Here is a 27,873-nt window from a genome sequence, read left to right as displayed (position 1 = left end):
GCTATCGACAGCTGAAGACGCAAGACAATCTTTGACAATTGTTAAAGTTCATGTTGGCGTTTACAAAGGCATTGAAGAGACATAGAAGGTATGTTGAATGACGAAGATAAACTTTTATATTATTATAATTGGCCAGACACTCGAATCTGCACAGCTACGTTGTAATAACTCCTATAATTGTTTGTCCTTATATGACTATGGCTTATCCTCAGTAGCCTATACAATTAAACTGAGAGAAGTAAAACATAGAATGAATGAACATTGATGCTCAGTACCTAAACTAAACGTAGAGTGGTTTTATAGCGTCTTCAATGTTTTTACACTTTCAGATTTGTCTGAATGACTTGGGCTAAGTTCTAAAATATCCTGAATGATAGCCTATAATCAAAGATTGGCTAATATAAATATCCCATCATATTTGATTCATGCTTTATTCTGGTTTCTCTGTTTTATATTTGGCAGACATACTAGTCTGTCCTTAATGTACTGATATGAACCAGGCTATATGACGTGAACCAGACTATATGACGTGAACCAGACTATATGACGTGAACCAGACTATATGACGTGAACCAGGCTATATGATGTGTAACAGGCTATATGACGTGTACCAGGCTATATGACGTGAGCCAGGCTATATGACGTGTAACAGGCTATATGACGTGAACCAGGCTATATGACGTGAACCAGGCTATATGACATGTACCAGGCTATATGACGTGAACCAGACTATATGACGTGAACCAGGCTATATGATGTGAACCAGGCTATATGACATGTACCAGGCTATATGACGTGTAACAGGCTATATGACGTGTACCAGGCTATATGACGTGGACCAGGCTATATGACGTGAACCAGGCTATATGACGGGAACCAGGCTATATGACGTGGACCAGGCTATATGACGTGAACCAGGCTATATGACGAGAACCAGGCTATATGACGTGAACCAGGCTATATGACATGTACCAGGCTATATGACTTGAACCAGGCTATATGACGGGAACCAGGCTATATGACGTGAACCAGGCTATATGACATGTACCAGGCTATATGACGTGAACCAGGTTATATGACGTGAACCAGGTGTAACAGTATAACTTTAGATCGTCCCCTCGCCCATACCCGGGCGCGAACCAGAGACCCTCTGCACACATCAACAACAGTCACCCACGAAGCATCGTTACCCATCGCTCCGCAAAAGCTGCCGCCCTTGCAGAGGGGAACCACTACTTCAAGGTCTCAAAGCGAGTGACGTCACCGATTGAAACGCTTTTAGCGCGCACCACCGCTAACTAGCTAGCCATTTCACATTGGTTACACAGGCTATATGACGGGAACCAGGCTATATGACAGGAACCAGGCTATATGACAGGAACCAGGCTATATGATGGGATCCAGGCTATATGACGGGAACCAGGCTATATGACGGGAACCAGGCTATATGACGGGAACCAGGCTATATGACGGGAACCAGGCTATATGAACCAGGCTATATGACGGGAACCAGGCTATATGACGGGAACCAGTCTATATGACGGGAACCAGTCTATATGACGGGATCCAGGCTATATGATGGGAACCAGTCTATATGACGGGAACCAGGCTATATGACGGGAACCAGGCTATATGACGGGAACCAGGCTATATGACGGGAACCACTCTATATGACGGGAACCAGTCTATATGACGGGAACCAGGCTATATGATGGGAACCAGGCTATATGACAGGAACCAGGCTATATGACGGGAACCAGGCTATATGATGGGATCCAGGCTATATGACATGTACCAGGCTATATGATGTGAACCAGGCTATATGATGGGATCCAGGCTACTGTATATGACGTGACTGAACAAGTCTCTTCTACAGTCTTGTCTATTTATTGTCTGGTGATGTTTATATAACATATATAACATCACACACTAGCATTTTACGTTGTAACATTGTGTCAACAAATAGACAAGAGCACACACCTAGACAAGACTACACGCCTATCTTATCCAATAGTTTTGATGTATCACAGATGGGTAGCTAGTATTTCATTAAGCTGTCAATGTAAGGTCCGAAATTAGATCCGACTTCATGGGAATAAACCAGCAGGAAATCAATGAATTATAATGACTTTGTAAAAGGTGTTTTTTATTTGTAATAACACTGACATGATACTGAAAATCAAATTATTGCACAGCACACCCCACACAGACAGCATGCTGCAGACTTAAAAAATTAATGTTAGTTATCTCTTTGTAATCTGATCGAGTCTCTTGATACGTTTCTTTATACAAGGAGTTGTCTGTTGTCTGTTGTGACCCGCAGTGACTGACTGAGTCATTCAGACAGTGTGCAGCAGGCCAAAGGGATTTCACTAATTAGCCCCTGGCATCTGCTACTTGTGTGCTATGAGGGAGAAAGAGAGAAAGAGAGAGAGGGAGGGGGGGGGCGGATGGACAGACAGACAGTGAGCCTCAGAGGTTCAGTCAGAAGTGTGTTACATGGGCGGATGGATGGACAGACAGACAGTGAGCCTCCGAGGTTCAGTCAGAAGTGTATTACATGGGCGGATGGATGGACAGACAGACAGACAGACAGACAGACAGACAGACACAGACAGACAGACAGACAGACAGACAGACAGACAGACAGACAGACAGACAGACAGACAGACAGACAGACAGACAGACAGACAGACAGACAGACAGACAGACAGACAGACAGACAGACAGTGAGCCTCCGAGGTTCAGTCAGAAGTTTGATACAGGGGCGGATGGATGGACAGACAGACAGTGAGCCTCCGAGGTTCAGTCAGAAGTTTGTTACATGGGCGGATGGATGGACAGACAGACAGTGAGCCTCCGAGGTTCAGTCAGAAGTTTGTTACATGGGCGGATGGATGGACAGACAGACAGTGAGCCTCCGAGGTTCAGTCAGAAGTTTGTTACATGGGGAACATGGCTGACTAGGCTTAAAACAAACAGGGATAAAAAGGGATTATAGACGCAGGCATTTCTTTAGGAAGCGGAAATGAACGAGTGTGGGAATATTTGGGTTTCCCATGCGTTCAATAACATGCCCATGCTATATATTTGAATAACACATTACTAGTGAGCGTACTTTCAGTCATATGTTTTCAAGAACAAGGGATTAGAAAAATCATTAGAAAATTATTTACTAAAGTGTGAAAATCACATGTAGGCTATATCTGGCCTAACGTGTTTCAAAAACCATAAGAACACATTTTCAGACAGGTTACAAGCGGCTGTGAAATTAGCGAGGCTGTAAAAGCAAGACTGAAGGAGGTGGGGATTTCAATTGGCTTGCTAGCCATGTGGTCAGAACACAAACCAAGCCATGAGTGTCTGGAGAATACCCATCTACAGATCATAGATATTTTACAGTACAGTGTGTGCTTGGATCTGGGATGAAACTGCCAGAATGAACCATAATGTATTAGAGTAATAACTTTGTGTGATTAGATTCAGATCAAGCCATGCTATTTCTGCTGATGCATCCTTTGCTACTGTCCCAGAGCTCAGAAAAGGGAATTGATTCATACCCCGTAAAGTCTAGAGTCAGACTATGTCCATTCAGATATTTCAAGTGTCTAGTTATTGGGATGCTGGGAGAGCTTCATAGCCCCCATGATGCAGTACAGTAGCAGCTCACAATCAAAGCACCCTGGGCTCCCATCTCATTATGCAACGCTCTGAGCTCCGGCTGGCCCCTCCTGATGACTTCACGATGTGGAAAATTCTACTGAGCGACCACAGAACTCGTATAGGAGCAGGCCTGCTGAATGCTTAGTGGTCGGAGCTGGGGGACTAATAAAGTCGAGAGACTGAGGCAGGCAGATTATACGGAGGGCATTAGGTCTTCTGCTTTTGTCGTGGATAATCAGATATGGGAATGCTGATTGGGGGAGGTGACACTATTGTTTAGGAGTTGATTAGATGTTTTTCCTGGTCAGGAACAACTGGCCCTATGAACATCGGTTCATCAGCATATAAAATTATTTTCAAGGATCATACTATAAAACTACTGCTGTAGATCCATTCTCTAAAACAAATCTTGGTCGACTGAGAGTCGTTTGACTTTCGACCAAACGATTGGTCGAAATTTTAAAACATGTATTTTCCATATATAGACACACCCTATGTTTGAATAAAATCATCTAGGCTACTGAGCTTGTCTGATGCTTTAAGCACTGCGATTAAAAATGAAGACACACAAAGTACTAAAGAAGGAACCAGAGATCAATATTGACTAACCAGAAGAAAAAAACCTGTTCCCAACCCTCCTCCTCAGCAATTTTCTTAGGATGTCTGGTGTGAACCGCTCTTGAGGTCATGCCACAGCATCTCAATCGGGTTGAGGTCAGGACTCTGACTGGGCCACTCCAGAAGGCATATTTTTTTCTGTTGAAGCCATTCTGTTGTTGATTTACTTCTGTGTTTTGGATCGTTGTCCTGTTGCATCACCCAACTTCTGTTGAGCTTCAATTGGTGGACAGATAGCTTTATATTCTCCTTCAACATGTCTTGATAATCTTGGGAATTCATTTTTCCGTCGATGATAGCAAGCTGTCCAGGCCATGGGGCAGCAAAGCAGCAATGCTCCCTCCACCATACTTTAAAGTTGGGTGAGGTTTTGATTTTGGTGTGCTGTGCTGTGCCTTTTTTTCTCCACACATAGTGTTGTGTGTTCCTTCCAAACAAGTCAACTTTAGTTTAATATGTCCATAGAATATTTTGCCAGGAGTGCTGTGGAACATCCACACGCTCTTTTTCGAACTTCAGACGTGCAGCAATGTTTTTCTTGGACAGCAGTGGCTTCTTCTGTAGTGTTCTCCCATGAACACCATTCTTGTTTAGTGTTTTACGTATCGTAGACTCGTCAACAGAGATGTTAGCACGTTCCAGAGATTTCTGTAAGTCTTTAGCTGACACTCTAGGATTCTTCTTAACCTCATTGAGCATTCTGCGCTGTGCTCTGGCAGTCATCTTTGCAGGACGGCTACTCATAGTGAGAGTAGCAACAGTGCTTTCTCCATTTATGGACAATTTGTCTTACCGTGGACTGATGAACATTAAGGCTTTTAGAGATACTTTTGTAAATACAATAATTTGTGTGTTATTAGTTTAAGCACACTGTGTTTGTCGATTGTTGTGGCTTAGATGAAGATCATATCAATTTTTAGGACATATTTATGCTGAAATCTAGGTAATTCCAAAGGGTTCACATACTTTTTCTTGCCACTGTACATAAAGCCAACAAATAAAAAACATTGCAGCCCGCAAGTCCCGCAAGTATATCCTGATAAAAATAAATATAATTTAAATCACATTGGCTACACATGGCTTGTCTGCAAGGAACTTTAAACATTGTATCAACTTGGTCTGGCCAGAAGCTCTGCTAGCCGACTTGCAACATTGTATAAAATATTCGGGGCCCTCAGAGTTTCCCGTGCGGACAAGTAATCAAGTAGGCCTATTTTATGACGATTCCACCGGATCAGAGCCGGACATTTTTACCCCTTTCATGCTGAGTGGTTCTCAAAAGGGAGAGAGCTGGAAAGATTTTTTAAATAGTCTACATTGAGGAACTATTGTCATTCTCTATGGATGTAAAAACAAACTTTGTTTACTTGCGCTCTGCAAACAACGTGTCCACTCCTACAATGTCAACAGTAAGATCTAATAATAATAATAATAATAATAATAATAATAATATATTGAATGCATTATCAGAAATTACCATAACCAAACAAACATTGTAGATGAGAAATATGGTAATTAATGGTAAATGTACTACTGATGATACTGGTGTAATGGACAGGTGTGAATCAGACTGGTGTCTCATGTGCCATACATTTTTTTATATATACATTTGCCACTGCTCGACTAAAAAAATCTTGGTCGACCAACAGCCTGTCAATCATAAAATCGACCAGTCTACTAAATGGGGTCCTACATTATAAACACTGAACAAAAATATAAACGCAACATGCAACAATTTAACATAGTTCAAAAATAGTTCAGAACTTTGACATCAGCAATTCACGCTGTCTGCCATCTGCCCGGGTACAGTTGGAACCACGCTGTCTGCCATCTGCCCGGGTACAGTTGGAACCACGCTGTCTGCCATCTGCCCGGGTACAGTTGGAACCACGCTGTCTGCCATCTGCCCGGGTACAGTTGGAACCACGCTGTCTGCCATCTGCCCGGGTACAGTTGGAACCACGCTGTCTGCCATCTGCCCGGGTACAGTTGGAACCACGCTGTCTGCCATCTGCCCGGGTACAGTTGGAACCACGCTGTCTGCCATCTGCCCGGGTACAGTTGGAACCACGCTGTCTGCCATCTGCCCGGGTACAGTTGGAACCACGCTGTCTGCCATCTGCCTGGGTACAGTTGGAACCACGCTGTCTGCCATCTGCCCGGGTACAGTTGGAACCACGCTGTCTGCCATCTGCCCGGGTACAGTTGGAACCACGCTGTCTGCCATCTGCCCGGGTACAGTTGAAACCAGGCTGTCTGCCATCTGCCCGGGTACAGTTGGAACCACGCTGTCTGCCATCTGCCCGGGTACAGTTGGAACTAGGCTGTCTGCCATCTGCCCGGGTACAGTTGAAACCAGGCTGTCTGCCATCTGCCCGGGTACAGTTGGAACTAGGCTGTCTGCCATCTGCCCGGGTACAGTTGAAACCAGGCTGTCTGCCATCTGCCCGGGTACAGTTGGAACCACGCTGTCTGCCATCTGCCCGGGTACAGTTGGAACCACGCTGTCTGCCATCTGCCCGGGTACAGTTGGAACCACGCTGTCTGCCATCTGCCCGGGTACAGTTGGAACCACGCTGTCTGCCATCTGCCCGGGTACAGTTGAAACCACGCTGTCTGCCATCTGCCCGGGTACAGTTGGAACCACGCTGTCTGCCATCTGCCCGGGTACAGTTGGAACCACGCTGTCTGCCATCTGCCCGGGTACAGTTGGAACCACGCTGTCTGCCATCTGCCCGGGTACAGTTGGAACCACGCTGTCTGCCATCTGCCCGGGTACAGTTGAAACCAGGCTGTCTGCCATCTGCCCGGGTACAGTTGGAACCACGCTGTCTGCCATCTGCCCGGGTACAGTTGGAACCACGCTGTCTGCCATCTGCCCGGGTACAGTTGAAATCAGGCTGTCTGCCATCTGCCCGGGTACAGTTGGAACCACGCTGTCTGCCATCTGCCCGGGTACAGTTGGAACCACGCTGTCTGCCATCTGCCCGGGTACAGTTGAAACCAGGCTGTCTGCCATCTGCCCGGGTACAGTTGAAACCAGGCTGTCTGCCATCTGCCCGGGTACAGTTGGAATCACGCTGTCTGCCATCTGCCCGGGTACAGTTGGAACCACGCTGTCTGCCATCTGCCCGGGTACAGTTGGAACCACGCTGTCTGCCATCTGCCCGGGTACAGTTGGAACCACGCTGTCTGCCATCTGCCCGGGTACAGTTGGAACCACGCTGTCTGCCATCTGCCCGGGTACAGTTGGAACCAGGCTGTCTGCCATCTGCCCGGGTACAGTTGGAACCAGGCTGTCTGCCATCTGCCCGGGTACAGTTGGAACCACGCTGTCTGCCATCTGCCCGGGTACAGTTGGAACCACGCTGTCTGCCATCTGCCCGGGTACAGTTGAAACCACGCTGTCTGCCATCTGCCCGGGTACAGTTGGAACCACGCTGTCTGCCATCTGCCCGGGTACAGTTGGAACCACGCTGTCTGCCATCTGCCCGGGTACAGTTGGAACCACGCTGTCTGCCATCTGCCCGGGTACAGTTGGAACCACGTTGTCTGCCATCTGCCCGGGTACAGTTGGAACCACGCTGTCTGCCATCTGCCCGGGTACAGTTGGAACCACGCTGTCTGCCATCTGCCCGGGTACAGTTGGAACCACGCTGTCTGCCATCTGCCCGGGTACAGTTGGAACCACGCTGTCTGCCATCTGCCCGGGTACAGTTGGAACCACGCTGTCTGCCATCTGCCCGGGTACAGTTGGAACCACGCTGTCTGCCATCTGCCCGGGTACAGTTGAAACCACGCTGTCTGCCATCTGCCCGGGTACAGTTGGAACCACGCTGTCTGCCATCTGCCCGGGTACAGTTGGAACCAGGCTGTCTGCCATCTGCCCGGGTACAGTTGGAACCACGCTGTCTGCCATCTGCCCGGGTACAGTTGAAACCAGGCTGTCTGCCATCTGCCCGGGTACAGTTGGAACCACGCTGTCTGCCATCTGCCCGGGTACAGTTGAAACCACGCTGTCTGCCATCTGCCCGGGTACAGTTGAAACCACGCTGTCTGCCATCTGCCCGGGTACAGTTGAAACCACGCTGTCTGCCATCTGCCCGGGTACAGTTGAAACCACGCTGTCTGCCATCTGCCCGGGTACAGTTGAAACCAGGATTCCAAGAGTGTGCAAAGCTGTCATCAAGGCAAAGGGTGGCTACTTTGAAGAATCTAAAATAGAACATATATTTTGATTTGTTTATAACTTTTTTAATTACTACATGATTCCATGTGTGTTATTTCATTTCATTGATGTCCATACTATTATTCTTCTATGTAGAAAATAACAAAAATATACACAAACACACACACACACTTTGTCAGGGCGTTCCACAGGGGTGCTGGCCCATATTGACTCCAATGCTTCCCACAGTTGTGTCAAGTTGGCCGGATGTCCTTTGAGTGGTGGACCATTTTTAATACACACATTTTTGAACGTGAAACACCCAGCAGCATTGCAGTTCTTGGCACAAACCGGTGCGCCTGGCACCTACTGCGATACCCTGTTCTAAGTCACTTGAATCTTTTTCCTTGCCCAGTTTCCCTCTGAATGACATACATGCACAATCCATGCCTCAATTACCTCAAGGCTTAAATAAAAAACATTTTTAAACATGTCTCCTCCCCATCATCTACACGGATTAAAGTGGATTCAATAAGGGATCATAGCTTTCACCTGGATTCACCTGGTCAGTCTATGCATGGAAAGAGCAGGTGTTCCTAATGATTTATATTTATATTCTGGAGTCATTTCTTTCCTCTTCCTTTTTGGATTTTGTGTGTATTGTTTTGTGTTGCTAGGTATTACTGCATTTAGAAACACAAGCATTTAGCTGCACCTGCGATAACATCTGCAAATTTGAGTGTGCGACCAATACACTTATTATTTAGTGTTATTTTGTCAAGTCTGACGGTCTCTTTCCAACTTACTAATAATATCCCAATGAGCTCACCATGAGTTTCTGTGAACTCTTTTAAGGATCCCATTGCTTAGTGTGATACTGAATGAACTATGCTGATTCCAAAGCCTGGCCTGCATGTGTTGGCTGGCCAGAGTGTGGTTGTATGTTTGAGGTGTGGATACCACAGTGTTGTCAACAGACCCAGGGCAGCTGCACCAAGTAAAGAATGCATGGAGCCTACAAAGAGACCACAACACATCTCAAAAATTCTCTCCCCTGACTTTTAACCACTAATTCTAAAGGGGTCAAAACAAAAGTTGGAGGGAGAGAGGATCCCAAAGCACAACTTGTTGAGTCTCGATATGAACGAATATGGATGAGGGCAGTTACTTAATATCTTTTCGACAACTATGTGAAAAATCTGTATATATACGGATTGGGACTGAGAGTTTCCGTCTCTGTCTGCTCACCATATGTTGGTGTATTGGTATTTGGTATTTTATTAGGATCCTCATTATCTGTTGCAAAAGCAGCAGCTACTCTTCACACAAAACATGAAACATAATACAGAATGACATAATACAGAACATCAATAGACAAGAACAGCTCAAGGACAGAACTACATACATTTGAGTGTGTGCAAGGCATTTGTCTCCACATGTATGACGTTCACAAGCTCCTCACAAAGTGAACTATGAGAGTGAATGGCAAATGCAGTGCTTTTCTCTCAGTTTAACAAAGCTTAACAAAGGTACTGGGCCTGGTAAATGCATCCAGTGTTTAAATAGTGGATTGAAATGTTGCCTGATATCAAAGTTTTTGCCAGATTTGTGCTAATTTCTGCACTGTTTATAAGTTTATTCAAAATCTATAGTGATCCACAATGACCCAAAGGATTCAAGGGTTCTTTAACTTAAGTACAGTATTGGCCATATTATCCAAATATCTTGTTCATACACAAAGCAAAAATAAAACATTTTCATCTCATGCACATAACTTCCGTGTTGTTATATTTTAATTTATTATGTCATGGTACTGACCCAGCTTCTCTCCCCGGCATGCCCATAGGAGTCCCAGATGAACATGGAGAGCCTGAGCAAGCCAGAGCTGCTAATGCTGTTCAGTGTCCTGGAAGGAGAGCTGGAAGCCCGTGACCTGGTCATTGAGGCCCTCAGGGTAAGAGCTATCCTTCTCCCCAGTCTTTTCCCTTGTTTCATTTCCAGGCAAGGCCCCAATCCCCTCAATGATACCACCCATTGAGTATAATGTGAGGTCCACGCATAGAGATATAACTATGATTTATACTTATGTCCGAGGAGTTTCCATGAAGCGCATGAAACAAATTGGTTCGAGTTGCGCAGTCTGTTTACTGACAAGAGGACTACCTGAGAGATAGCAGGTTGGGCAGGTAACAAGTATCCTACTACACCGGCTCTGATGCTCGTCGGATGTGGCAGGGCTTGAAAACTATTACAGACTACAAAGGGAAACCCAGCCACAAGCTGCCCAGTAACGTGAGCCTACCAGACAAGCTAAATGCCTTTTATGCTCGCTTCAAAGCAAGCAACACTGAAGCATGCATGAGAGCACCAGCCGTTCCGGACGACTGCGTGATCACGCTCTTTTGTAGCCGATGTGAGCAAGACCTTTAAACAGGTCAACATTCACAAAGCTGCGGGGCCAGACAGATTACCAGGACGTGTACTCAAAGCATGCGTGGATCAACTGGCAAGTGTCTTCACTGACATTTTCAACCTCTCCCTGACTGAGTCTGTAATACCTACATGTTTCAAGCAGGCCACCATAGTCCCTGTGCCCAAGAAAGCGAAGGTAACCTGGGCACAACCTAAATGATTACCGCCCCGTAGCACTCACATCGGTAACCATGAAGTGCTTTGGAAGGCTGGTCATGGCTCACATCAACACCATTATCCCGGAAACCCTAGACCCACTCCAATTCGCATACCGCCCCAACAGATCCATAGTTGATGCAATCTCAGTTGCACTCCACACTGCCTTTTCCCACCTGAACAAAAGGAACACCTACTGTATGTAAGAATGCTGTTCATTGACTACAGCTCAGCGTTCAACACCATAGTGCCCACAAAGCTCATCACTAAGCTAAGGACCATGAGACTAAACACCTCCCTCTGCAACTGGATCCTGGACTTCCTGGCGGGCCGCCCCCAGGTGGTAAGGGTAGGCAACAACACATCTGCCATGCTGATTCTCTACACTGGGGCCTCTCAGGGGTGCATGCTTTGTCCCCTCCTGTACTCCCTGTTCATCCACGACTGCGTAGCCAAACATGACTCCAACACCATCATTAAGTTTGCTGACGACACAACGGTGGTAGGCCTGATCACCGACAATGATGAGACAGCCTATAGGGAGGAGGTCAGAGACCTGGCAGTGTGGTGCCAGGACTACGACCTCTCCCTCAATGTGAGCAAGACAAAGGAGCTGATCGTGGACTACACGAAAAGGCGGGCAGAACAGGCCCCCATTAACATCGATGGGGCTGTAGTGGAGCGGGTCGAGAGTTTCAAGTTCATTGGTGTCCACATCACCAACGAACTGCCATGGTCCAAACACGCAAAGACAGTCGTGAAGAGGGCACATCAATACCTTTTCCCCCTCAGGAGACTGAAAAGGTCCCCAGATCCTCAAAAGATTATACAGCTGCACCATCGAGAGCATCCTGACCGGTTGCATCACCACCTGGTATGGCAACTGCTCGGCATCTGACTGTAAGGCGCTACAGAGGGTATTGCGTACGGCCCATTACATCACTGGGACCAAGCTTCCTGCAATACAGGACCTATATACTAGGTTGTGTCAGAGGAAACCCCCCAAAAATGGTCTTAGACTTCAGTCACCAAAGTCATAGACTGTTCTCTCTGCTACCACACGGAAAGCAATACCGGAGTGCCAAGTCTAGGACCAAAAGGCTCCTTAACAGTTTCTACCCCCAAGCCATAAGACTGCTGAACAATTAATCAAATGGCCACTCAGACTATTTACATTGACCCCCCCCCGATTAGTTTTTTACACTGCTGCTACTCGCTGTTTATTATCTATGCATAGTCACTTTACCTCTACCTACCTACTACAAAATAACTTGACTAACCTGTATCCCTGCACATTGACTCCCCTTGCATATAGCCTCATTTTTTTATTGTGTTACTTTTTTATTTTACTAATTTTACTTTAGTTTATTGTGTCAATATTTTCTTAACTCTTTCTTGAACTGAGTTTTTGTTTAAGGGCTTATAAGTAAGCATTTCACGATAAGGTCTACACCTGTTGTATTCGGAGCATGTGACAACTAAAATGTGATTTGATCTTAACAAGTAGCTAGAGTGGAGCTATACCTGGGAGATAGCAGGTTGGGTAGGTAACATGTAGATCGAGTGGAGCTGTCAAGCCTGCTCCCCCTTCCTGGCGCTACCCGTCATCATACGCACCTGTTACTATCAATACGCGCAGCAGCGCTCATTGGACTCACCTGGACTACATCACTTTGTTGATTGCCCCTGCATATATGTCTGCTCCTCAGTGTTGTTCCCTGTAGTAGCTTTATTTGTTGTGTTGTGTTTATATCCAGACGCTGTTCCTGGTCCGTTGGATGTCCGTCTGTATTAAATGGTTCACTCCCTGTACCTGCTTCTAATCTCCTGTGTTGGGCCTTACAGAATGATAATACCATTACAAGAAGCATCAGGGAGTTTTTTAGGGTTTGTTTTGTTGGTGACGTCGGACCTGGGGGTCGCCAGCAATGGAACCAGGGGTGCCTAAGCTGGCTCATTGGGCTGTCATGCCCTATCTGGCACGAGAGATTTCCTTGCCCCAATTGGGCACAGCAGTTTCTCATTACCTGACCTCCCATGATTTAACCTGACTTTAATTGATGAGAGATCCTTTAGCCAACCAGGGAAGGAGCTCTACTTTAGTAGCCAGGATGTACTGCCACAACGCTAGCACTTAAGCCAATTTATGTCCATGTGCCTGGGATGAAAGGCTGTCTGGCTGTGGAAAGATTATCCTTTATCTCTCTGCAGTCTGAGGATTGTCTCTGGCTATTAATCCACATATTCTACTCATTCACATACTGTACAGAATGTGGCGTATAGACAACAACATAACTCAAATCTGCCTAGACTTCTAGGCTCATTGTAACGGCGGGTGAGTGAAATGAGTGAGGAGTCAAATGCAGAGAGCGAAATGAACGGGAAAACGCTTTAATGTCCTTCAAAATGTAACAGGTCCAAAACATGGGTGAATGCCCAAAACACTGGCGCTAAACAAACCCAAAACCTAGATACAAACACTGGACAGCGAAAACCCAAAACAAAACACGATACATCACCAAACGTAACAACCAACACGCCCGCACAAACACCAGCGGGCAAAACGAACTTAAATAACACCCATCCTAAAACCCCAACAAGGAACAGGTGAAAACAATTAGACAAAAACAAACGAAAAGGAAAAAGGGATCGGTGGCAGCTAATAGACCGGCGACCACGAGCGCCGAGCGCCACCCGAGCAGGAAGGGGAGCCACCTTCGGTGGTATTCGTGACACTCATCCTAATATGTTGTATTGAGTACATTACAAAGTAACCTGAGTAATACAATAAACTATACCATGTCCAGGTGAACAGAAATGTCAGAAATCAAGGACCCCGTAGAGCATTCTTGTGTTGTCTAGACCTCATTCCACACATCTACATCTATGGCAAGGCAATTTAGTGCACCCTGCTAGGTGGTTGGAAGATGACTACTGTAGTGTGATGGGTGGATGGAAGATGACAACAGCAGTGTGATGGTGGATGGAAGATGACTACTGAAGTGTGATGGATGGATGGAAGATGACAACAGCAGTGTGATGGGTGGATGGGGAAGATGACAACAGCAGTGTGATGGGTGGATGGAAGATGACAACAGCAGTGTGATGGGTGGATGGAAGATGACAACAGCAGTGTGATGGATGGGTGGAAGATGACTACTGCAGTGTGATGGGTGGATGGAAGATGACAACAGCAGTGTGATGGATGGGTGGAAGATGACTACTGCAGTGTGATGGGTGGGTGGAAGATGACTACTGCAGTGTGATGGTTGGGTGGAAGATGACTACTGCAGTGTGATGGTTGGGTGGAAGATGACTACTGAAGTGTGATGGATGGATTAAAGATGACTATGTGAGCAGGGAGTATTGGAGTGAACAAATAAAGAAAGGCCTTAACTGGAGTGGTGAGAATGTGTGGCTTCACTAACACTAAATCACGTGGTCTGTTAACCCAATGAGTCCCACAGTAACGCCGGCGTATTTTTGACTGCTAACCCCCTTAAAATATTGAGCTACAGACTTCTGGGTTGTTGGAATCGTCAATTTCTTCTGTATCCGTAGATACCAACCATTCGTTTGTGTGATTGACGCGGGCTGAGCTATAGCAGTGTTTGTGAGACAAAGGAGAATCCCAAAGTGGCCCGCGGCCGAGTCTGAATGGTTTGAGCTACAAACGGAATGGTTTGAGCTACAAACTATTAAAAGCTGAGACTGTCACGAACACTCACGTTTTGCTCTATGATGCTCACAATGTACACAAGAGTCCTTAGAAGGTAAGGGGTTCTTCTACATAGAAGGTCGTAGGAAATCCCAGGACATAGTGTCTATAATACTGTAATAAGCTCACAAAGTTGCTGTCACAAACTCCAAACTCCACACAGTTGGCACTGACTTAGTTGGATATTAAATTCACAGTAAGCAAACCATTTCTGGACTTACAGCATTCATATACATTTTTGTTTTGGAAGGTTTCTGCTTTGGAAGGTTTCTGCTTTGGAAGGTTTCTGCTTTGGAAGGTTTCTGCTTTGGCGGACCTTCTTTTTTTATTGACATTTGTCAATAAAACTCATGAATGCAACTATTTATGTCAAAATTGTTTTGTGTTCTTCGTTGCCCAGGTTGTCCTGAAAATAACATGGTAAAATACTTAATTGTGAGGCTAAATATAAGGGTTGGACATGCAGATAAATGAAAGTCAGATAAATGAAAATATGATTTTTGCTTAGATCTCAGGACTGATAGGGGTAACTCTATCCTTGGGTGCCTCAGCAGTAGTCTCTTGTGGCCTGCAAACACAATATTTAGTTCTGAGATAACCTCAGTATTGTACACTGGAATATGGAATCCCTTCTTGCCCTCACTTGAAAGTAAAATGAACAACATTACAATGGATCCCATAGTTACTCAAAGTGAGAAAGGCTTAGACTAGAGGGCTCGACCACTGAGCAGCTTTTCATCTTTTGGTTTACAACAGATTTAAGTGTGTCAAATAACTGTGTCAAAGAATTGTGTGTCAGGTAGCATATGAACTCTCACCAACATTTCGAGCAAGAGATCATGTGAACAAGTCTCATTGCTCAGGGCACTCAGTCTCATACTACAGTCAGGAAAAGTATTCAGTATGTGGTTCTCCAGAGCAGCCACAAGCTGCCATTGATGTGGAAACCTACTGTACGGTGATGTGTCACTGTCAGCCACAGGGTGTTTTCCTATTTCCAATTAGTCTTAAGGGTGAAGGTTTGTTAAGTTTGTTTTGTTCCCGTCTTGTTCCTCATTTCTTATAATAGCATGGTTTGCTGGGAAATGAAGTTGGGTTAATGTGATTATATAACAGATATTTCTGTGTTCTGTTTATACAATATTTGATGATGGCTAAAGCTTTGCTCACTGTTAACCAGTACACATCCATGAATCATCTTGCCTGCTTTTCCTTATGCTGTGGCACGCATTATAATGTTGTACCCTAGCGATGCCCATATTTGACACACAGCGGGGAAAAAATACTTTCCCTGGTTACTGTAAGAAGCACAAAATATCACTGCCTACTTTCAGGCATGTTAGCAGCGCCACATTTAGTGCAGGAATGACTGAATAAGCATAGGTTGACCTGGCTGTTAAACATAAGCTACTTCAGGAATGTGTTTCATGTCAGTCCTCCTCCTCAATTGCACCACTGGAACACCAAACCTTGTGTGTGTATGTGTGTGTGTGCGCATGTGTGTACTCCTTGTTTACTCTATGAGAGGTGACAGGTGTCAGAGCAATCCCTGTTGAGAGCTGGAACAGACGAGGCCTGAATGGACGACAAGAATGGTCGGAAGACTCATTCAATCCATAGTGCTGAAGATCCGCTTTGTAGCGCGATTGACAATTAAAATCAATGTTCAATGTTCCCGCGGTCACAGAGGCTGCATTCACGGTAAACGCTGCATATGATCAATCAAGATCAATCAGAAATTACCTTTACATTTTAACGTGGATCTTAAGTGATACTTTGGCGATACGGATTGAATCCAGCCCTTAGTTAGCTACAGCACATACAGCTCTGGAACCAGGCTTGGCACTTGATGCGGGGACCAGGCTTGGCACTTGGTGCGGGGACCAGGCTTGGCACTTGGTGCGGGGACCAGGCTTGGCGCTTGGTACGTGGACCAGGCTTAGTGCTTGGTGCGGTGAACCAGGCTTGGTGCGGGGAACCAGGCTTGGCGCTTGGTTTGTGGACCAGGCTTGGCGCCTGGTGCGGGAAACAGGCTTGGTGCTTGGTGCGGGAACCAGGCTTGGTGCGGGGACCAGGCTTGGCGCTTGGTGCGGGGACCAGGCTTGGCGCTTGGTGTTGTGGACCAGGCTTGGCTTGGTGCTTGGTGCGGGGACCAGTCTTGGTGCTTGGTGCGGTGACCAGGCTTGGTGCTTGGTGTTTGGAACAGGCTTGGCTTGGTGCTTGCTGTGTGGACCAGGCGTGGCTTGGTGCTTGGTGCGGGGACCAGGCTTGGTGCGGGGACCAGGCTTGGCGCTTGGTGTGTGGACCAAGCTTGGCGCTTGGTGTGTGGACCAGGCTTGGTGTGGGGACCAGGCTTGGCTTGGTGCTTGGTGTGTGGACCAGGCTTGGCTTGGCGCTTGGTGTGTGGACCAGGCTTGGCACTTGGTGTGGGGACCAGGCTTGGCTTGGTGTGGGGACCAGGCTTGGCTTGGTGTGGGGACCAGGCTTGGCGCTTGGTGTGTGGACCAGGCTTGGCTTGGTGCTTGGTGTGGGGACCAGGCTTGGCGCTTGGTGTGGGAACCAGGCTTGGTGCTTGGTGCGGGGACCAGGCTTGGTGCTTGATGTGGGAACCAGGCTTAGTGCGGGAACCAGGCTTGGCGCTTGGTGCGGGGAACCAGGCTTGGTGCTTGGTGCGCTTGGTGCGGGGACCAGGCTTGGTGCGGGAACCAGGCTTGGTGCTTGGTGCGCTTGGTGCGGGGACCAGGCTTGGTGCTTGATGTGGGAACCAGGCTTAGTGCGGGAACCAGGCTTGGCGCTTGGTGCGGGGAACCAGGCTTGGTGCTTGGTGCGGGGAACCAGGTTTGGCGCTTGGTTTGTGGACCAGGCTTGGCGATTGGTGCGGGAACCAGGCTTGGTGCTTGGTGCGGGAACCAGGCTTGGTGCGGGAACCAGGCTTGGTGTGTGGACCAGGCTTGGCTTGGCTTGGTGCGGGGACCAGGCTTGGCTTGGTGCTTGGTGCGGGGACCAGGCTTGGTGCTTGGTGCGGGGACCAGGCTTGGTGCTTGGTGCGGGGACCAGGCTTGGTGCTTGGTGCGGGGACCAGGCTTGGTGCTTGGTGTGGGGACCAGGCTTGGCGCTTGGCGCTTGGTGGGGGACCAGGCTTGGCGCTTGATGTGGTGACCAGGCTTGGCTTGGTGCTTGGTGTGTGGACCAGGCTTGACTTGGTGCTTGGTGTATGGGCCAGGCTTGGCTTGGTGCTTGGTGTGGGGACCAGGCTTGGCTTGGTGCTTGGTGTGGGAACCAGGCTTGGTGCTTGGTGTGTTGACCAGGCTTGGCTTGGTGCTTGGTGTTTGGACCAGGCTTGGCACTTGGTGTTGGGAGCTTCACTGGATTGTTGTATTGTAATGTGGGAGAGTGAGGATTGTTCACCTTCTCTCCTGGGTCACACATGTCAGATACAGGACCAGGGTATTGGATCATTGATCAGATACAGGACCAGGGTATTGGATCATTGATCAGATACAGGACCAGGGTATTGGGTCATTGGTCAGATACAGGACCAGGGTATTGGATCATTGATCATATACAGGACCAGGGTATTGGATCATTGATCATATACAGGACCAGGGTATTGGATCATTGATCAGATACAGGACCAGGGTATTGGGTCATTGGTCAGATACAGGACCAGGGTATTGGGTCATTGGTCAGCGTACAGGACCAGGGTATTGAGTCATTGGTCAGATACAGGACCAGGGTTTTGAGTCATTGGTCAGATACAGGACCAGGGTATTAGGTCATTGGTCAGATATGGGACCAGGGTATTGGGCCATTGGTCAGATACAGGACCAGGGTATTGGGTCATTGGTCAGATACAGGACCAGGGTATTGAGCCATTGGTCAGATACAGGACCAGGGTATTGAGTCAATTGTCAGATACAGGACCAGGGTATTGAGTCATTGGTCAGATACAGGACCAGGGTTTTGAGTCATTGGTCAGCGTACAGGACCAGGGTATTGAGTCATTGGTCAGATACAGGACCAGAATATTGAGTCATTGGTCAGATACAGGACCAGGGTATTGAGTCATGGGTCAGATACAGGACCAGGGTTTTGAGTCATTGGTCAGATACAGGACCAGGGTATTGAGTCATTGGCCAGATACAGGACCAGGGTATTGGGTCATTGGTCAGATTCAGGACCAGGGTATTGGGTCATTGGTCATCATAACTTGCTGTCAGGCACTAGACTGTGCCCACTGTGTGTTTCAGAGTCATGTCTTCTGTCTCACAGGACTCCTGTGCTTTCCTGCCTCTCCAGATGTTCTATCCTTTTTGATCTGCCCTCTCATATCCCAATGGACCAGATGGAATAACAGCATGAATAAAACTTCACAGCCTCTGTATACCAATCAGTGGAGGCTGAGGGAAAGGGGCAAAGGAGGACTAGCTCATTGTAATGGCTGGAATGGAATAAATGGAACAGAATCAAACATGTGGTTTCCATATGTTTGATACCGTACCAATTATACCATTCCAGATATTACAATGAGCTATTGCTCCTCCTGCCATCCTCCTCTGTTCACAGAGATATTAGAAATGACATTGGCTTTTGTTTGGTTCCAGCCTAGCAGATACACGCCTGACTCTACTAGCTAATAATCTTGAAGAGTTTGACTAGTTAAGTTGTGTAAAAATTTAAATTAAAATAAAAAAGCCTGCCCAGCAGAAACAAATCTGACCCTCAGCAGATAAGAATGGCCATCCCTGGTGTCAGCCATTGATCCTTTGTTACTAGACCAGTGCCTTGTTTCCCTACAAACACTATATTGACTGTTCCTAGGTTCACTGCAGCTCAGAAGCTGTCGCTGAAGTCGGCTAGACTCCCATTGTTCCCCATGCACTGGTAGAGCAAAACAGAGGTCTAGTCAGTCCTGGCCCCAGCAGCAGCCACAGCTGTCCCAAACCTTGTAAACGCTCTGACTGAAGACAGACACCATCTGTTGCTTCTTCCTCTCTCTACTGCCCTTTCCTCTTTTTCCTGCTCCCTCTCTCCCCCTCCCTCCCCCTCTCTCACTCTCCTCCTACTTCCTCCCCCTCGTTCTACTGCCCTATCCTCTATTGCCCTTCTCTCTCTCTCTCTCTCTCTCTCTCTCTCTCTCTCTCTCTCTCTCTCTCTCTCTTTCCTCCTCCTCCTCCTCTCTCTCCTCCTACTCCCTCTCTCCTCCTACTCCCTCTCTCCCTCTCTCCCCTCCCTCCCCCTCTCTCACTCTCCTCCTACTTCCTCCCCCTCTCTCTACTGCCCTATCCTCTATTGCCTGCTCTCTCTCTCTCTCTCTCTCTCCTCCTACTCCCTCCCTCTCTCTCTCTCTCTCTCTCTCTCTCTCTCTCTCTCTCCTCCTACTCCCTCTCTCCTCATCTCTCTCTCCTCCTACTCCCTCCCTCTCTCTCTCTCTCTCTCTCTCTCTCTCTCCTCCTACTCCCTCCCCCTCTCTCTCTCCTCCTACTCCCTCTCTCCTCCTCTCTATCTCCTCCTACTCCCTCCCCCCTCTCTCTCTCCTCCTACTCCCCCTCTCTCTCTCCTGCTCTCTCTCCCTCCCCTCTCCCCATCTTCCTGGTAGGGATAGGAATCCCCACCCCCATAGAAAATATGGTTGATGTTTCTCTTGGCATGTAATGTTTGCAGCTCTGGCTGACTTCCTGTTTAGCGGGCAGTGGAGTGGAAGGAAGATTCCTGCAGCAGGCCTGAAGGGAGAAAAATAGCAGAAACAGATTATGTATTTTAAAGTTACTGGGAAGCCAGGTTAAACTTGTGTATAGTACATGTTTATAGTGCTAGTTAGCGAGTGTCTGATGATGAGATTGGTTGATTTTCTTACATAGTTACAAAACTGTAAAATATCTCCGGTAAAGAGTGTGTTTATTTCGGTAGAATCTAAAATGAGCGTTACAGTAAGAGCTGACTGAACAATAACAACCCTCATCCTACAGCATATAGCCCATGTTGACAAACACACAGTCTACACCATATAGCGTGAAAACCCTGTGAAGACTTACAGAAAACGTTTGACCTCTGTCATTGCCAACAAAGGGTATATAACAAAGTATTGAGATAAACTTTTGTTATTGACCAAATACTTATTATCCACCATAATTTGCAAATAAATCCATTAAAAATCATACAATGTGATTTTCTGGATTTTTCTTTCTGATTTTGTCTGTCATAGTTGAAGTGTACCTATGATGACAATTACAGGCCTCTCTCATCTTTTTAAGTGGGAGAACTTGCACAATTGGTGGCTGACTAAATACTTTTTTGCCCCACTGTAGCCCATGTTGACAAACATACAGTCTACACCAGTGTCTCTCAACCCTCCTCTGCTTCCTCAGGCCCAGCACAGAGACACCTACGTGGAAGAGCGCTATGGGAAGTACAACCTGAGCGACCCGTTCCTGGCTCTGCAGAGGGACAGCAATGCCTTGGGAGTGCAGAGCTCTGGGTTCCACCAAGCTGCAGCATGCTTCAGCCCCCTCGCTGTACTCAAGCTGGTGGTCACCCACTGCAGGAAGATGCAGGAGAAGATGCTGGCCCAACTAGCTGCAGCTGAGAGCAGGCAGAGGAAGGTAGGTCTGGGGCTGGCGCTTGGGCAGTGGCTGGAGATGGGGTTGGGATCTGGAGCTGGGGCTGCAGCTGGGACTGGGGTTGGGACTGGAGCTGGGACTGGAGCTGGGACTGCAGCTGGGACTGGGGTTGGGACTGGAGCTGGGGCTGCAGCTGGGACTGGGGTTGGGACTGGAGCTGGGGCTACAGCTGGGACTGGGGTTGGGACTGGGGATGAGACTGAGGTTTAGATGCCAACCCCTCCACTCTTGATTAGATTAAAGATAAACTAGCTGGCTACCAAAGCATAACTAATCAGGGGGGGTTATTTTCCACCTTGTCTCAGGGAAGTATTTAGTGAGCAGAATATCCTAACCTGAGAACGGATCATTTCTGTGTCTCTGTCTCCCCCCTGGGGTTGTGTCAGGCCATTGCCGATCTGGAGGAAGAGAGGAGAAGGCATGCAGAGGACACAGCCGAGGGCGATGATGTCACTTGCATCCTGGAAAAGGAGAGGGAACGCCTCTTGCAACAGGTAGAGTTAACATCAATATCTGAGTGATGATAACTGCTATGGGCTATTTAGTTTTTATCCGTTGTAACCTATTCTACTCTATTCTGTGCCTTTAGCTGGAGTTTGAGCGAGGCCAGTTGTGTCGTCTGGAGAAGGAACAGAAGAAGGTCCTGGAGCAGCTGGAGGAGGAGCGGGTGCAGCACAAGCAGCTCTCCTCTGCCCTGGCCAAGGAGTGCAAGTGGGCCAGCCAGCGGGCCCTGGAGGAGGGCCACCGCCTGGCTGAGGCAGGCCGTAGGCTGGAGAAGGAGCAGGGGGAAGTCCTTGCCCTGAGGGCTGAGCTGCAGGAGGAGAGGAGGAGGGCCCTGCAGATGGAGGCCAGGGTGGAGGAGCAGCTGGCTGAGTTCGATACGGAGAGGGAGCAGCTCCGCTCCCGGCTCAAGAAAGAGGATGCCCAGTACTGCCAGCTGCAGGAGCAGGTGGAGTCCCTGAAGAGAGAGCTGCAGGGAGAGAGGGGAGCTGAGGAGGAGAGGAGAGAATATCCTGTGGACACCAGTGGAGGGTCACCACCCCCCCCCACACACCCCTGCCAGGCAGAAGGGGGCGAGACTGAGGAACCTAAAGTCAACGGGCACCATGACTGCCCCACGGAGGAGCAGGTGCCAGCCCTTCCAGACAGATTGGGCCAGGACAACTGGCGTGAGAACAGCAGCTCTGTTCTTGGGTCCCCTGCCCTCCTGACCAAAATTATATCCCTCTGCAGCACGGGGACCTCCTCTGTCACCTCCTCCCCATGCTCCTCTCCTCAGCTGGCCACCAGCCCCAGCTACCAGTCCTCCTACCAGGTAGGCATCAACCATCGCTTCCATGCTGCTCGCCACAAGTTTCAGGGCCACACTGACCCAGAGCAGCAACAGCAGCAGCAGGGTGGAGGAGGGGGTGGTAGCCTGCCTCACTCCCCCAGAGACCTGTCCCCAACACCTAGCCCATCCCCTGAGCCCGTTTCTGTCCCTGTCCACAGCCCGGCCAAGCAGCTGGCCCGCAGCACCGTCACCCAGGTCCTGTCCCGCTTCACAGTCCAGCAGGGGGCCAAACCTCCGCCACCCAACAGTTCTCCCTTTGGCACTGACTACCGTAACCTGGCCCCCTCCTCCCCAGTAATCCCCAGGGCCTCTGGTGCTGCTCTGCCTCTGGGGGTCCGCTCACCTACCATTCCCCGAGCAGAGAGGGGCAACCCGCCCCCCATCCCCCCTAAGAAGCCTGCCCTGGCCCAGTCTCCAGCGTCACCCATCCCTGGTACCAGAGCCAACCACTTCCCTGAGCTGTCTGGAAGCTGTGGTCTCACCAGGTGCCAGGAGAATGTTAAAGAGCTGGATATGGTGGTGTCCTCCACCAGCTAGTCTAGCCTGCTACTGGGTGCTACTAGCGCTGTGTTTTCTTATACTGCTCACATGTTTGTATGCAGAGAGATGCTCCAAAGCACTGTCAAGTTAACTGTATTTATTGGAATTTTTTGGTCTGTTTCATTCTTCTATAGCACTATACACCTAGTTGGAAAAACATTAGGAACACCTTCCTAATATTGAGTTGCACCCTCTTTTAGCCCTCAGAACAGTCTCAATTTGTTGGGACATCTACAAGGTGATCACTCTACAAGGCGCAGAAAGCGTTCCACAGGGATGCTGGCCATGTTGGCTCCAATGCTTCTCACAGTTGTGTCAAGTTGACTGGATGTCCTTTGGACCATTGTTGATACACACGGGAAACATTTGAGTGTGAAAAACCCAGCAGCGTTGCAGTTCTTGTACCCCGTTCAAAGGCACTTAAACCTTTTTTTCTTGCCCATTCACCCGGTTCATGTCTCAAGGCTAAAACATCCTGCTTTAACCTGTCTCCTCCCCTTCATGTACACTAATTTAAGTGAATTTAACAAGTGACATCAATAAGGGATCATAGCTTTAACATGGATTCACCTGGTCAGTCTGTCATGGAATGAGCAGGTGTTCCTAATGTTTTGTACACTCACTGTAGATATATTTGTACGCATCCATTTTTTGCTTTCTGAATCGTAATAAATAAAATAACAGTAATAAGAAATAATAATAATAATAATAGCATAAGTTTATTCAGTAAAATGGTGAAAAACAGGCAAAAATGCATGTCAGTTACGGCGTACAGTCATGGACCAATCAAATCTCTCTCTGCACTACTTATCATCAGGGTTGGGCTCAATTCAGAATGATGGAACTGACTCCCATTCAACTCATGAGTTGAAATTGAAATTTAATTGGCCACACCCCACAAGATGTAGAATTTGAGGGAGTGACAGGAAGTGGAATTTAATTCAGTACAATTCAAAGAAGTTCCACTCAGTCATAGAACATGAGAGTTTCATTGAATCTGACAGGTCACATTTCCAGATACCAAATAATATTTATATTTTCTCTGGAAACAGTGTTCATATACTTTCTTCACCTCTATGCTTAGAATAGCCAATTATATTTCCACCAAGCATTTCATTTGTTTGGCTTCTTTTTGAAGGCCTCGGGGTCAACTTGATGGATAAACTAATGCATTCTGGGAAACGTAGTATTTTCTCAATATTTAACTACATTTAAGTGATTAATGAAGTACAGTTTGTCCTGAAAATCAATTGTTTCAATAATATTTTACATTCATGTATATAATGACATTTTTGATGTACAAGATGTACATTATATTTGTATAGACTACACCCAATATAGAATAGGCATTTGAATTGCATTGAATTTCCCTGAATTCAATTCTATTTCATTTCATTCAAATTAAAATTGAAATTCTGTATCCTGTTTACTACTTCAGTTCTAATTCAATTCAAATTCAGTAAATGTATTGGAATTTACGAGACATTCTCAATTACATTCTGAATTGAGTCCAACACTGCTTATAATACAGCTTCTGAAATTGAGTTAGGAAATATGCATATCTCTAAATCAGGATTTGGATTTAGCCTGCTTTGATGTTCTGGAAACACTGAATAAAATAAGAGAGTTTATCCTGAACTTCAGAGTTTAATAATGAAACTGGGCGGCGTAACACATTATATTTCCTAACGTGGCACATGATTTTAACATTCTGTATCTTCAAGTCTTGATCAGTTGACAATATGTATAATGTATACAGTATTATTATTAATATAATGTATTATATGTATAGTAATTACTATAACAAATGTATATTTTCTCTCATACCAATGGTTAATTCGTTTTTTATATGGTACATCAGCATTAAATGTTACCTTAGTGTATCAATTGGCTGCCAGGACTGGTAATCAGCACTGCTGCATGGTTTAGTAAGACAATCAAGTATTATATTATAGTTATAGTATTACATAGAATTTACTGTACTATAACTTGTGTTATTTACCCCATAGCTATTCTGGCAATGATGAGGGGGTAGTTGTGGGGGGAAATATCAAGGTATTATACATCATAAAAATGTCATATATTGTAGTATCGTCACTTAATGATTTCTGCTTGCATTTGATGTTAATTTAATTCAATATGATCATAAAGGTCCAATGCAGACATTTTTATCTCAACATCAATGAATTACTGGGTGATATTTAAGTACCTTACTGTGATTGTTTTCAATTGAAATGTTCAAAGAGGAACAAAAAATAGCTTCTTCGCAAAAAGCAATTTGTCAAGCAATAATTTTTCTAGGACTGTCTGGGAGTGGTTGAGTGAGCGGCCTAATTGGACTGGCCTAGTGGGAGGGACATGTAACCTGAAAACTAGCTATTGGCAGAGAGGGCAAACTCTCTTTGTTGTTGGTCTATTAATTATACCGCCTGGTGATGTCGCCAGGCAGTCCAAAACCACACCCATGCAAAACAAGCTGAAATTTCAGGCAGTCTTTTAAAACAGCTCTTACACTAAAAGGGCATTATCATCATTTTCACAATTGCACAGTATTATTCCAACCTCAGTGTGGAAATATACACTGTAAATACAAAAGTATGTGGACACCCCTTCAAATGAGTGGATTTGGCTATTTCAGCCACACCCGTTGCTGACAGGAGTAAAGATGGTCTGTCCTTGGTTGCAACACTCACTACCGAGTTCCAAACTGCCTCTGGAAGCAACGTCAGCACAATAACTGTTTGTCGGGAGCTTGAAATAGGTGTCCATAGCTGAGCAGCCGCAAACAAGCCTAAGATCACCATTCGCAATGCAAAGCTTCGGCTGAAGTAGTGTAAAGCTCACCGCCATTGGACTCTGGAGCAGTGGAAATGCATTCTCTGGAGTGATGGATCACGCTTCACCATCTGGCAGTCAGACAGATGAATCTGGGTTTGGCGAATGCCAGGATGACAATATCTGCCCCAATGCATAGTGCCAACTGTAAAGGTTGGTGTAAGAAGAATAATGGTCTGGGGCTGTTTTTCATGGTTCGAGCCCCTTAGTTCCAGCGAAGGAAAATCTTAACGCTACATTATAAAATAACATTCTAAATAATTCTGTGCTTCCAACTTTGTGGCAACAGTTTGGAGAAGGCCCTTTCCTGTTTCAGCATGACAGTGTCCCTGTGCACAAAGCGAGGTCCATACAGAAATTGTTTGTCGAGATCGGTGTGGAAGAAGTTGACTGGTCTGCACAGAGCCCTGACCTCAACCCCATCGAACACCTTTGGGATGAATTGGAAAGCCGACTGCGAGCCAGGCCTAATCACCCAACATCAGTGCCCGACCTCACTAATGCTCTTGTGACTGAATCGAAGCAAGATTCGGTGGGAAGACTTCCCAGAAGAGTGGAGGAGGCTGTTATAGCAGCAAAGGGGGAACCAACTCTATATTAATGCCCATGATTTTGGAATGAGATGTTCGACAAACAGATACTTTTTGGCCATGTAGTGTATGTATACACAGCGCAATTCACAGCACAATTCTATTTTACAGTACTCAGATTATTATGTATTGTACTGCATTGCATAACCTTTTAAACTTCCATGCATATGATTGAATGTTAATGTTTTTTTATACCATGCTAATCATATGATTTGTTACAGTATTATCCATGATGGATATAAAATGAGTCTGCTCACTTCCCGCCCTCACTGTATCTATTTATATATCTATTGATCAATAACCCTGGTCTGGTAGTTTCCAACGCTCATTAAAAGATCTGACCATGCTTTCCTGTTTTTACTGGTTGTCCGTCACTTTCTTCTGGTCTATGAGAGAATCTCAATTGCAATTCCTTTATTCCTTGCGTCCTCTCTCCTTGTGTCATTCACAAAACCCATTGGATGAGAAAGTCATAGGGGCGGGAACTCTAACCTTCTGATCCAATGGATTTTGAGAAGGAGGTGAGGAGAGAGTATGTGAGGAATCATGGAAATGCATGCAATTGAAATTGTTCCTTTTTTGAATCGCACTAATTGTGGCCCTATCCACCAGGTGTCACTGTTTCATTACATAGAAGACAAAGGTACTCACTCTCGCTGTCTCTGGTATAAAGCCCCCAGCCAGCAGATAACACTGGAAAATCACTGTGTACACACACCTCTACTACATACACAATGAATGGCGCTCGCTCTAATCACAGCCAACAGAAAAGGATTGGACTTAACTGCTCTGGTTAAAGTTAAATAAAGGTTAAATGAAAATAAAATATGTAAAGTTGTAATTACCACACCACTTACAACTTTCCCATGAATAAGGAATTCAACCCAAAACATGCGTGTTGTATTCTGCTGGTATGTGTTTGTCTTTTGTGTGTTGATTCAATCAAGAGTAGCACAAAGGCAGCCACCAGCTGTTGTGAAATTGCAAATAAAATAAAGAACAGGAAGGCCTCGACACTGTTTATGCTCCCAATTCAAGCAGTGAATCTTTTTCTGTTCTTCACATGTATTCTTTATTAGCCCAGCACCTACGTTTTTTAAGGATTTGAGGATGACCACAAATTTTTCAATTGAAATAGTGTCATTTTTTTCAACTTGTTT

At 46.6% G+C, this 27,873-nt stretch overlaps 1 protein-coding gene across 1 annotated transcript; it reads left to right on the top strand.

The window, feature by feature from the left end:
• LOC109865060 (CTTNBP2 N-terminal-like protein) lies at nt 1-27,059 on the top strand. The gene is made up of 5 exons (XM_020453216.2): nt 1-88; nt 10,296-10,403; nt 21,164-21,397; nt 21,802-21,909; nt 22,005-27,059. The coding sequence occupies exons 2-5, from the start codon at nt 10,305-10,307 to the stop codon at nt 23,283-23,285; spliced, it is 1,722 nt and encodes a 573-aa protein (XP_020308805.1). The 5' UTR covers nt 1-88; nt 10,296-10,304; the 3' UTR covers nt 23,286-27,059.
• The last annotated feature ends 814 nt before the right edge of the window (nt 27,060-27,873 follow it).

The sequence above is a fragment of the Oncorhynchus kisutch genome, linkage group LG1, assembly GCF_002021735.2.
Source record: "Oncorhynchus kisutch isolate 150728-3 linkage group LG1, Okis_V2, whole genome shotgun sequence".
NCBI lineage: Eukaryota > Metazoa > Chordata > Actinopteri > Salmoniformes > Salmonidae > Oncorhynchus > Oncorhynchus kisutch.
The sequence above is the reverse complement of the archived record's forward strand: the minus strand, read 5'-3'. Positions and strand labels throughout refer to the sequence as shown.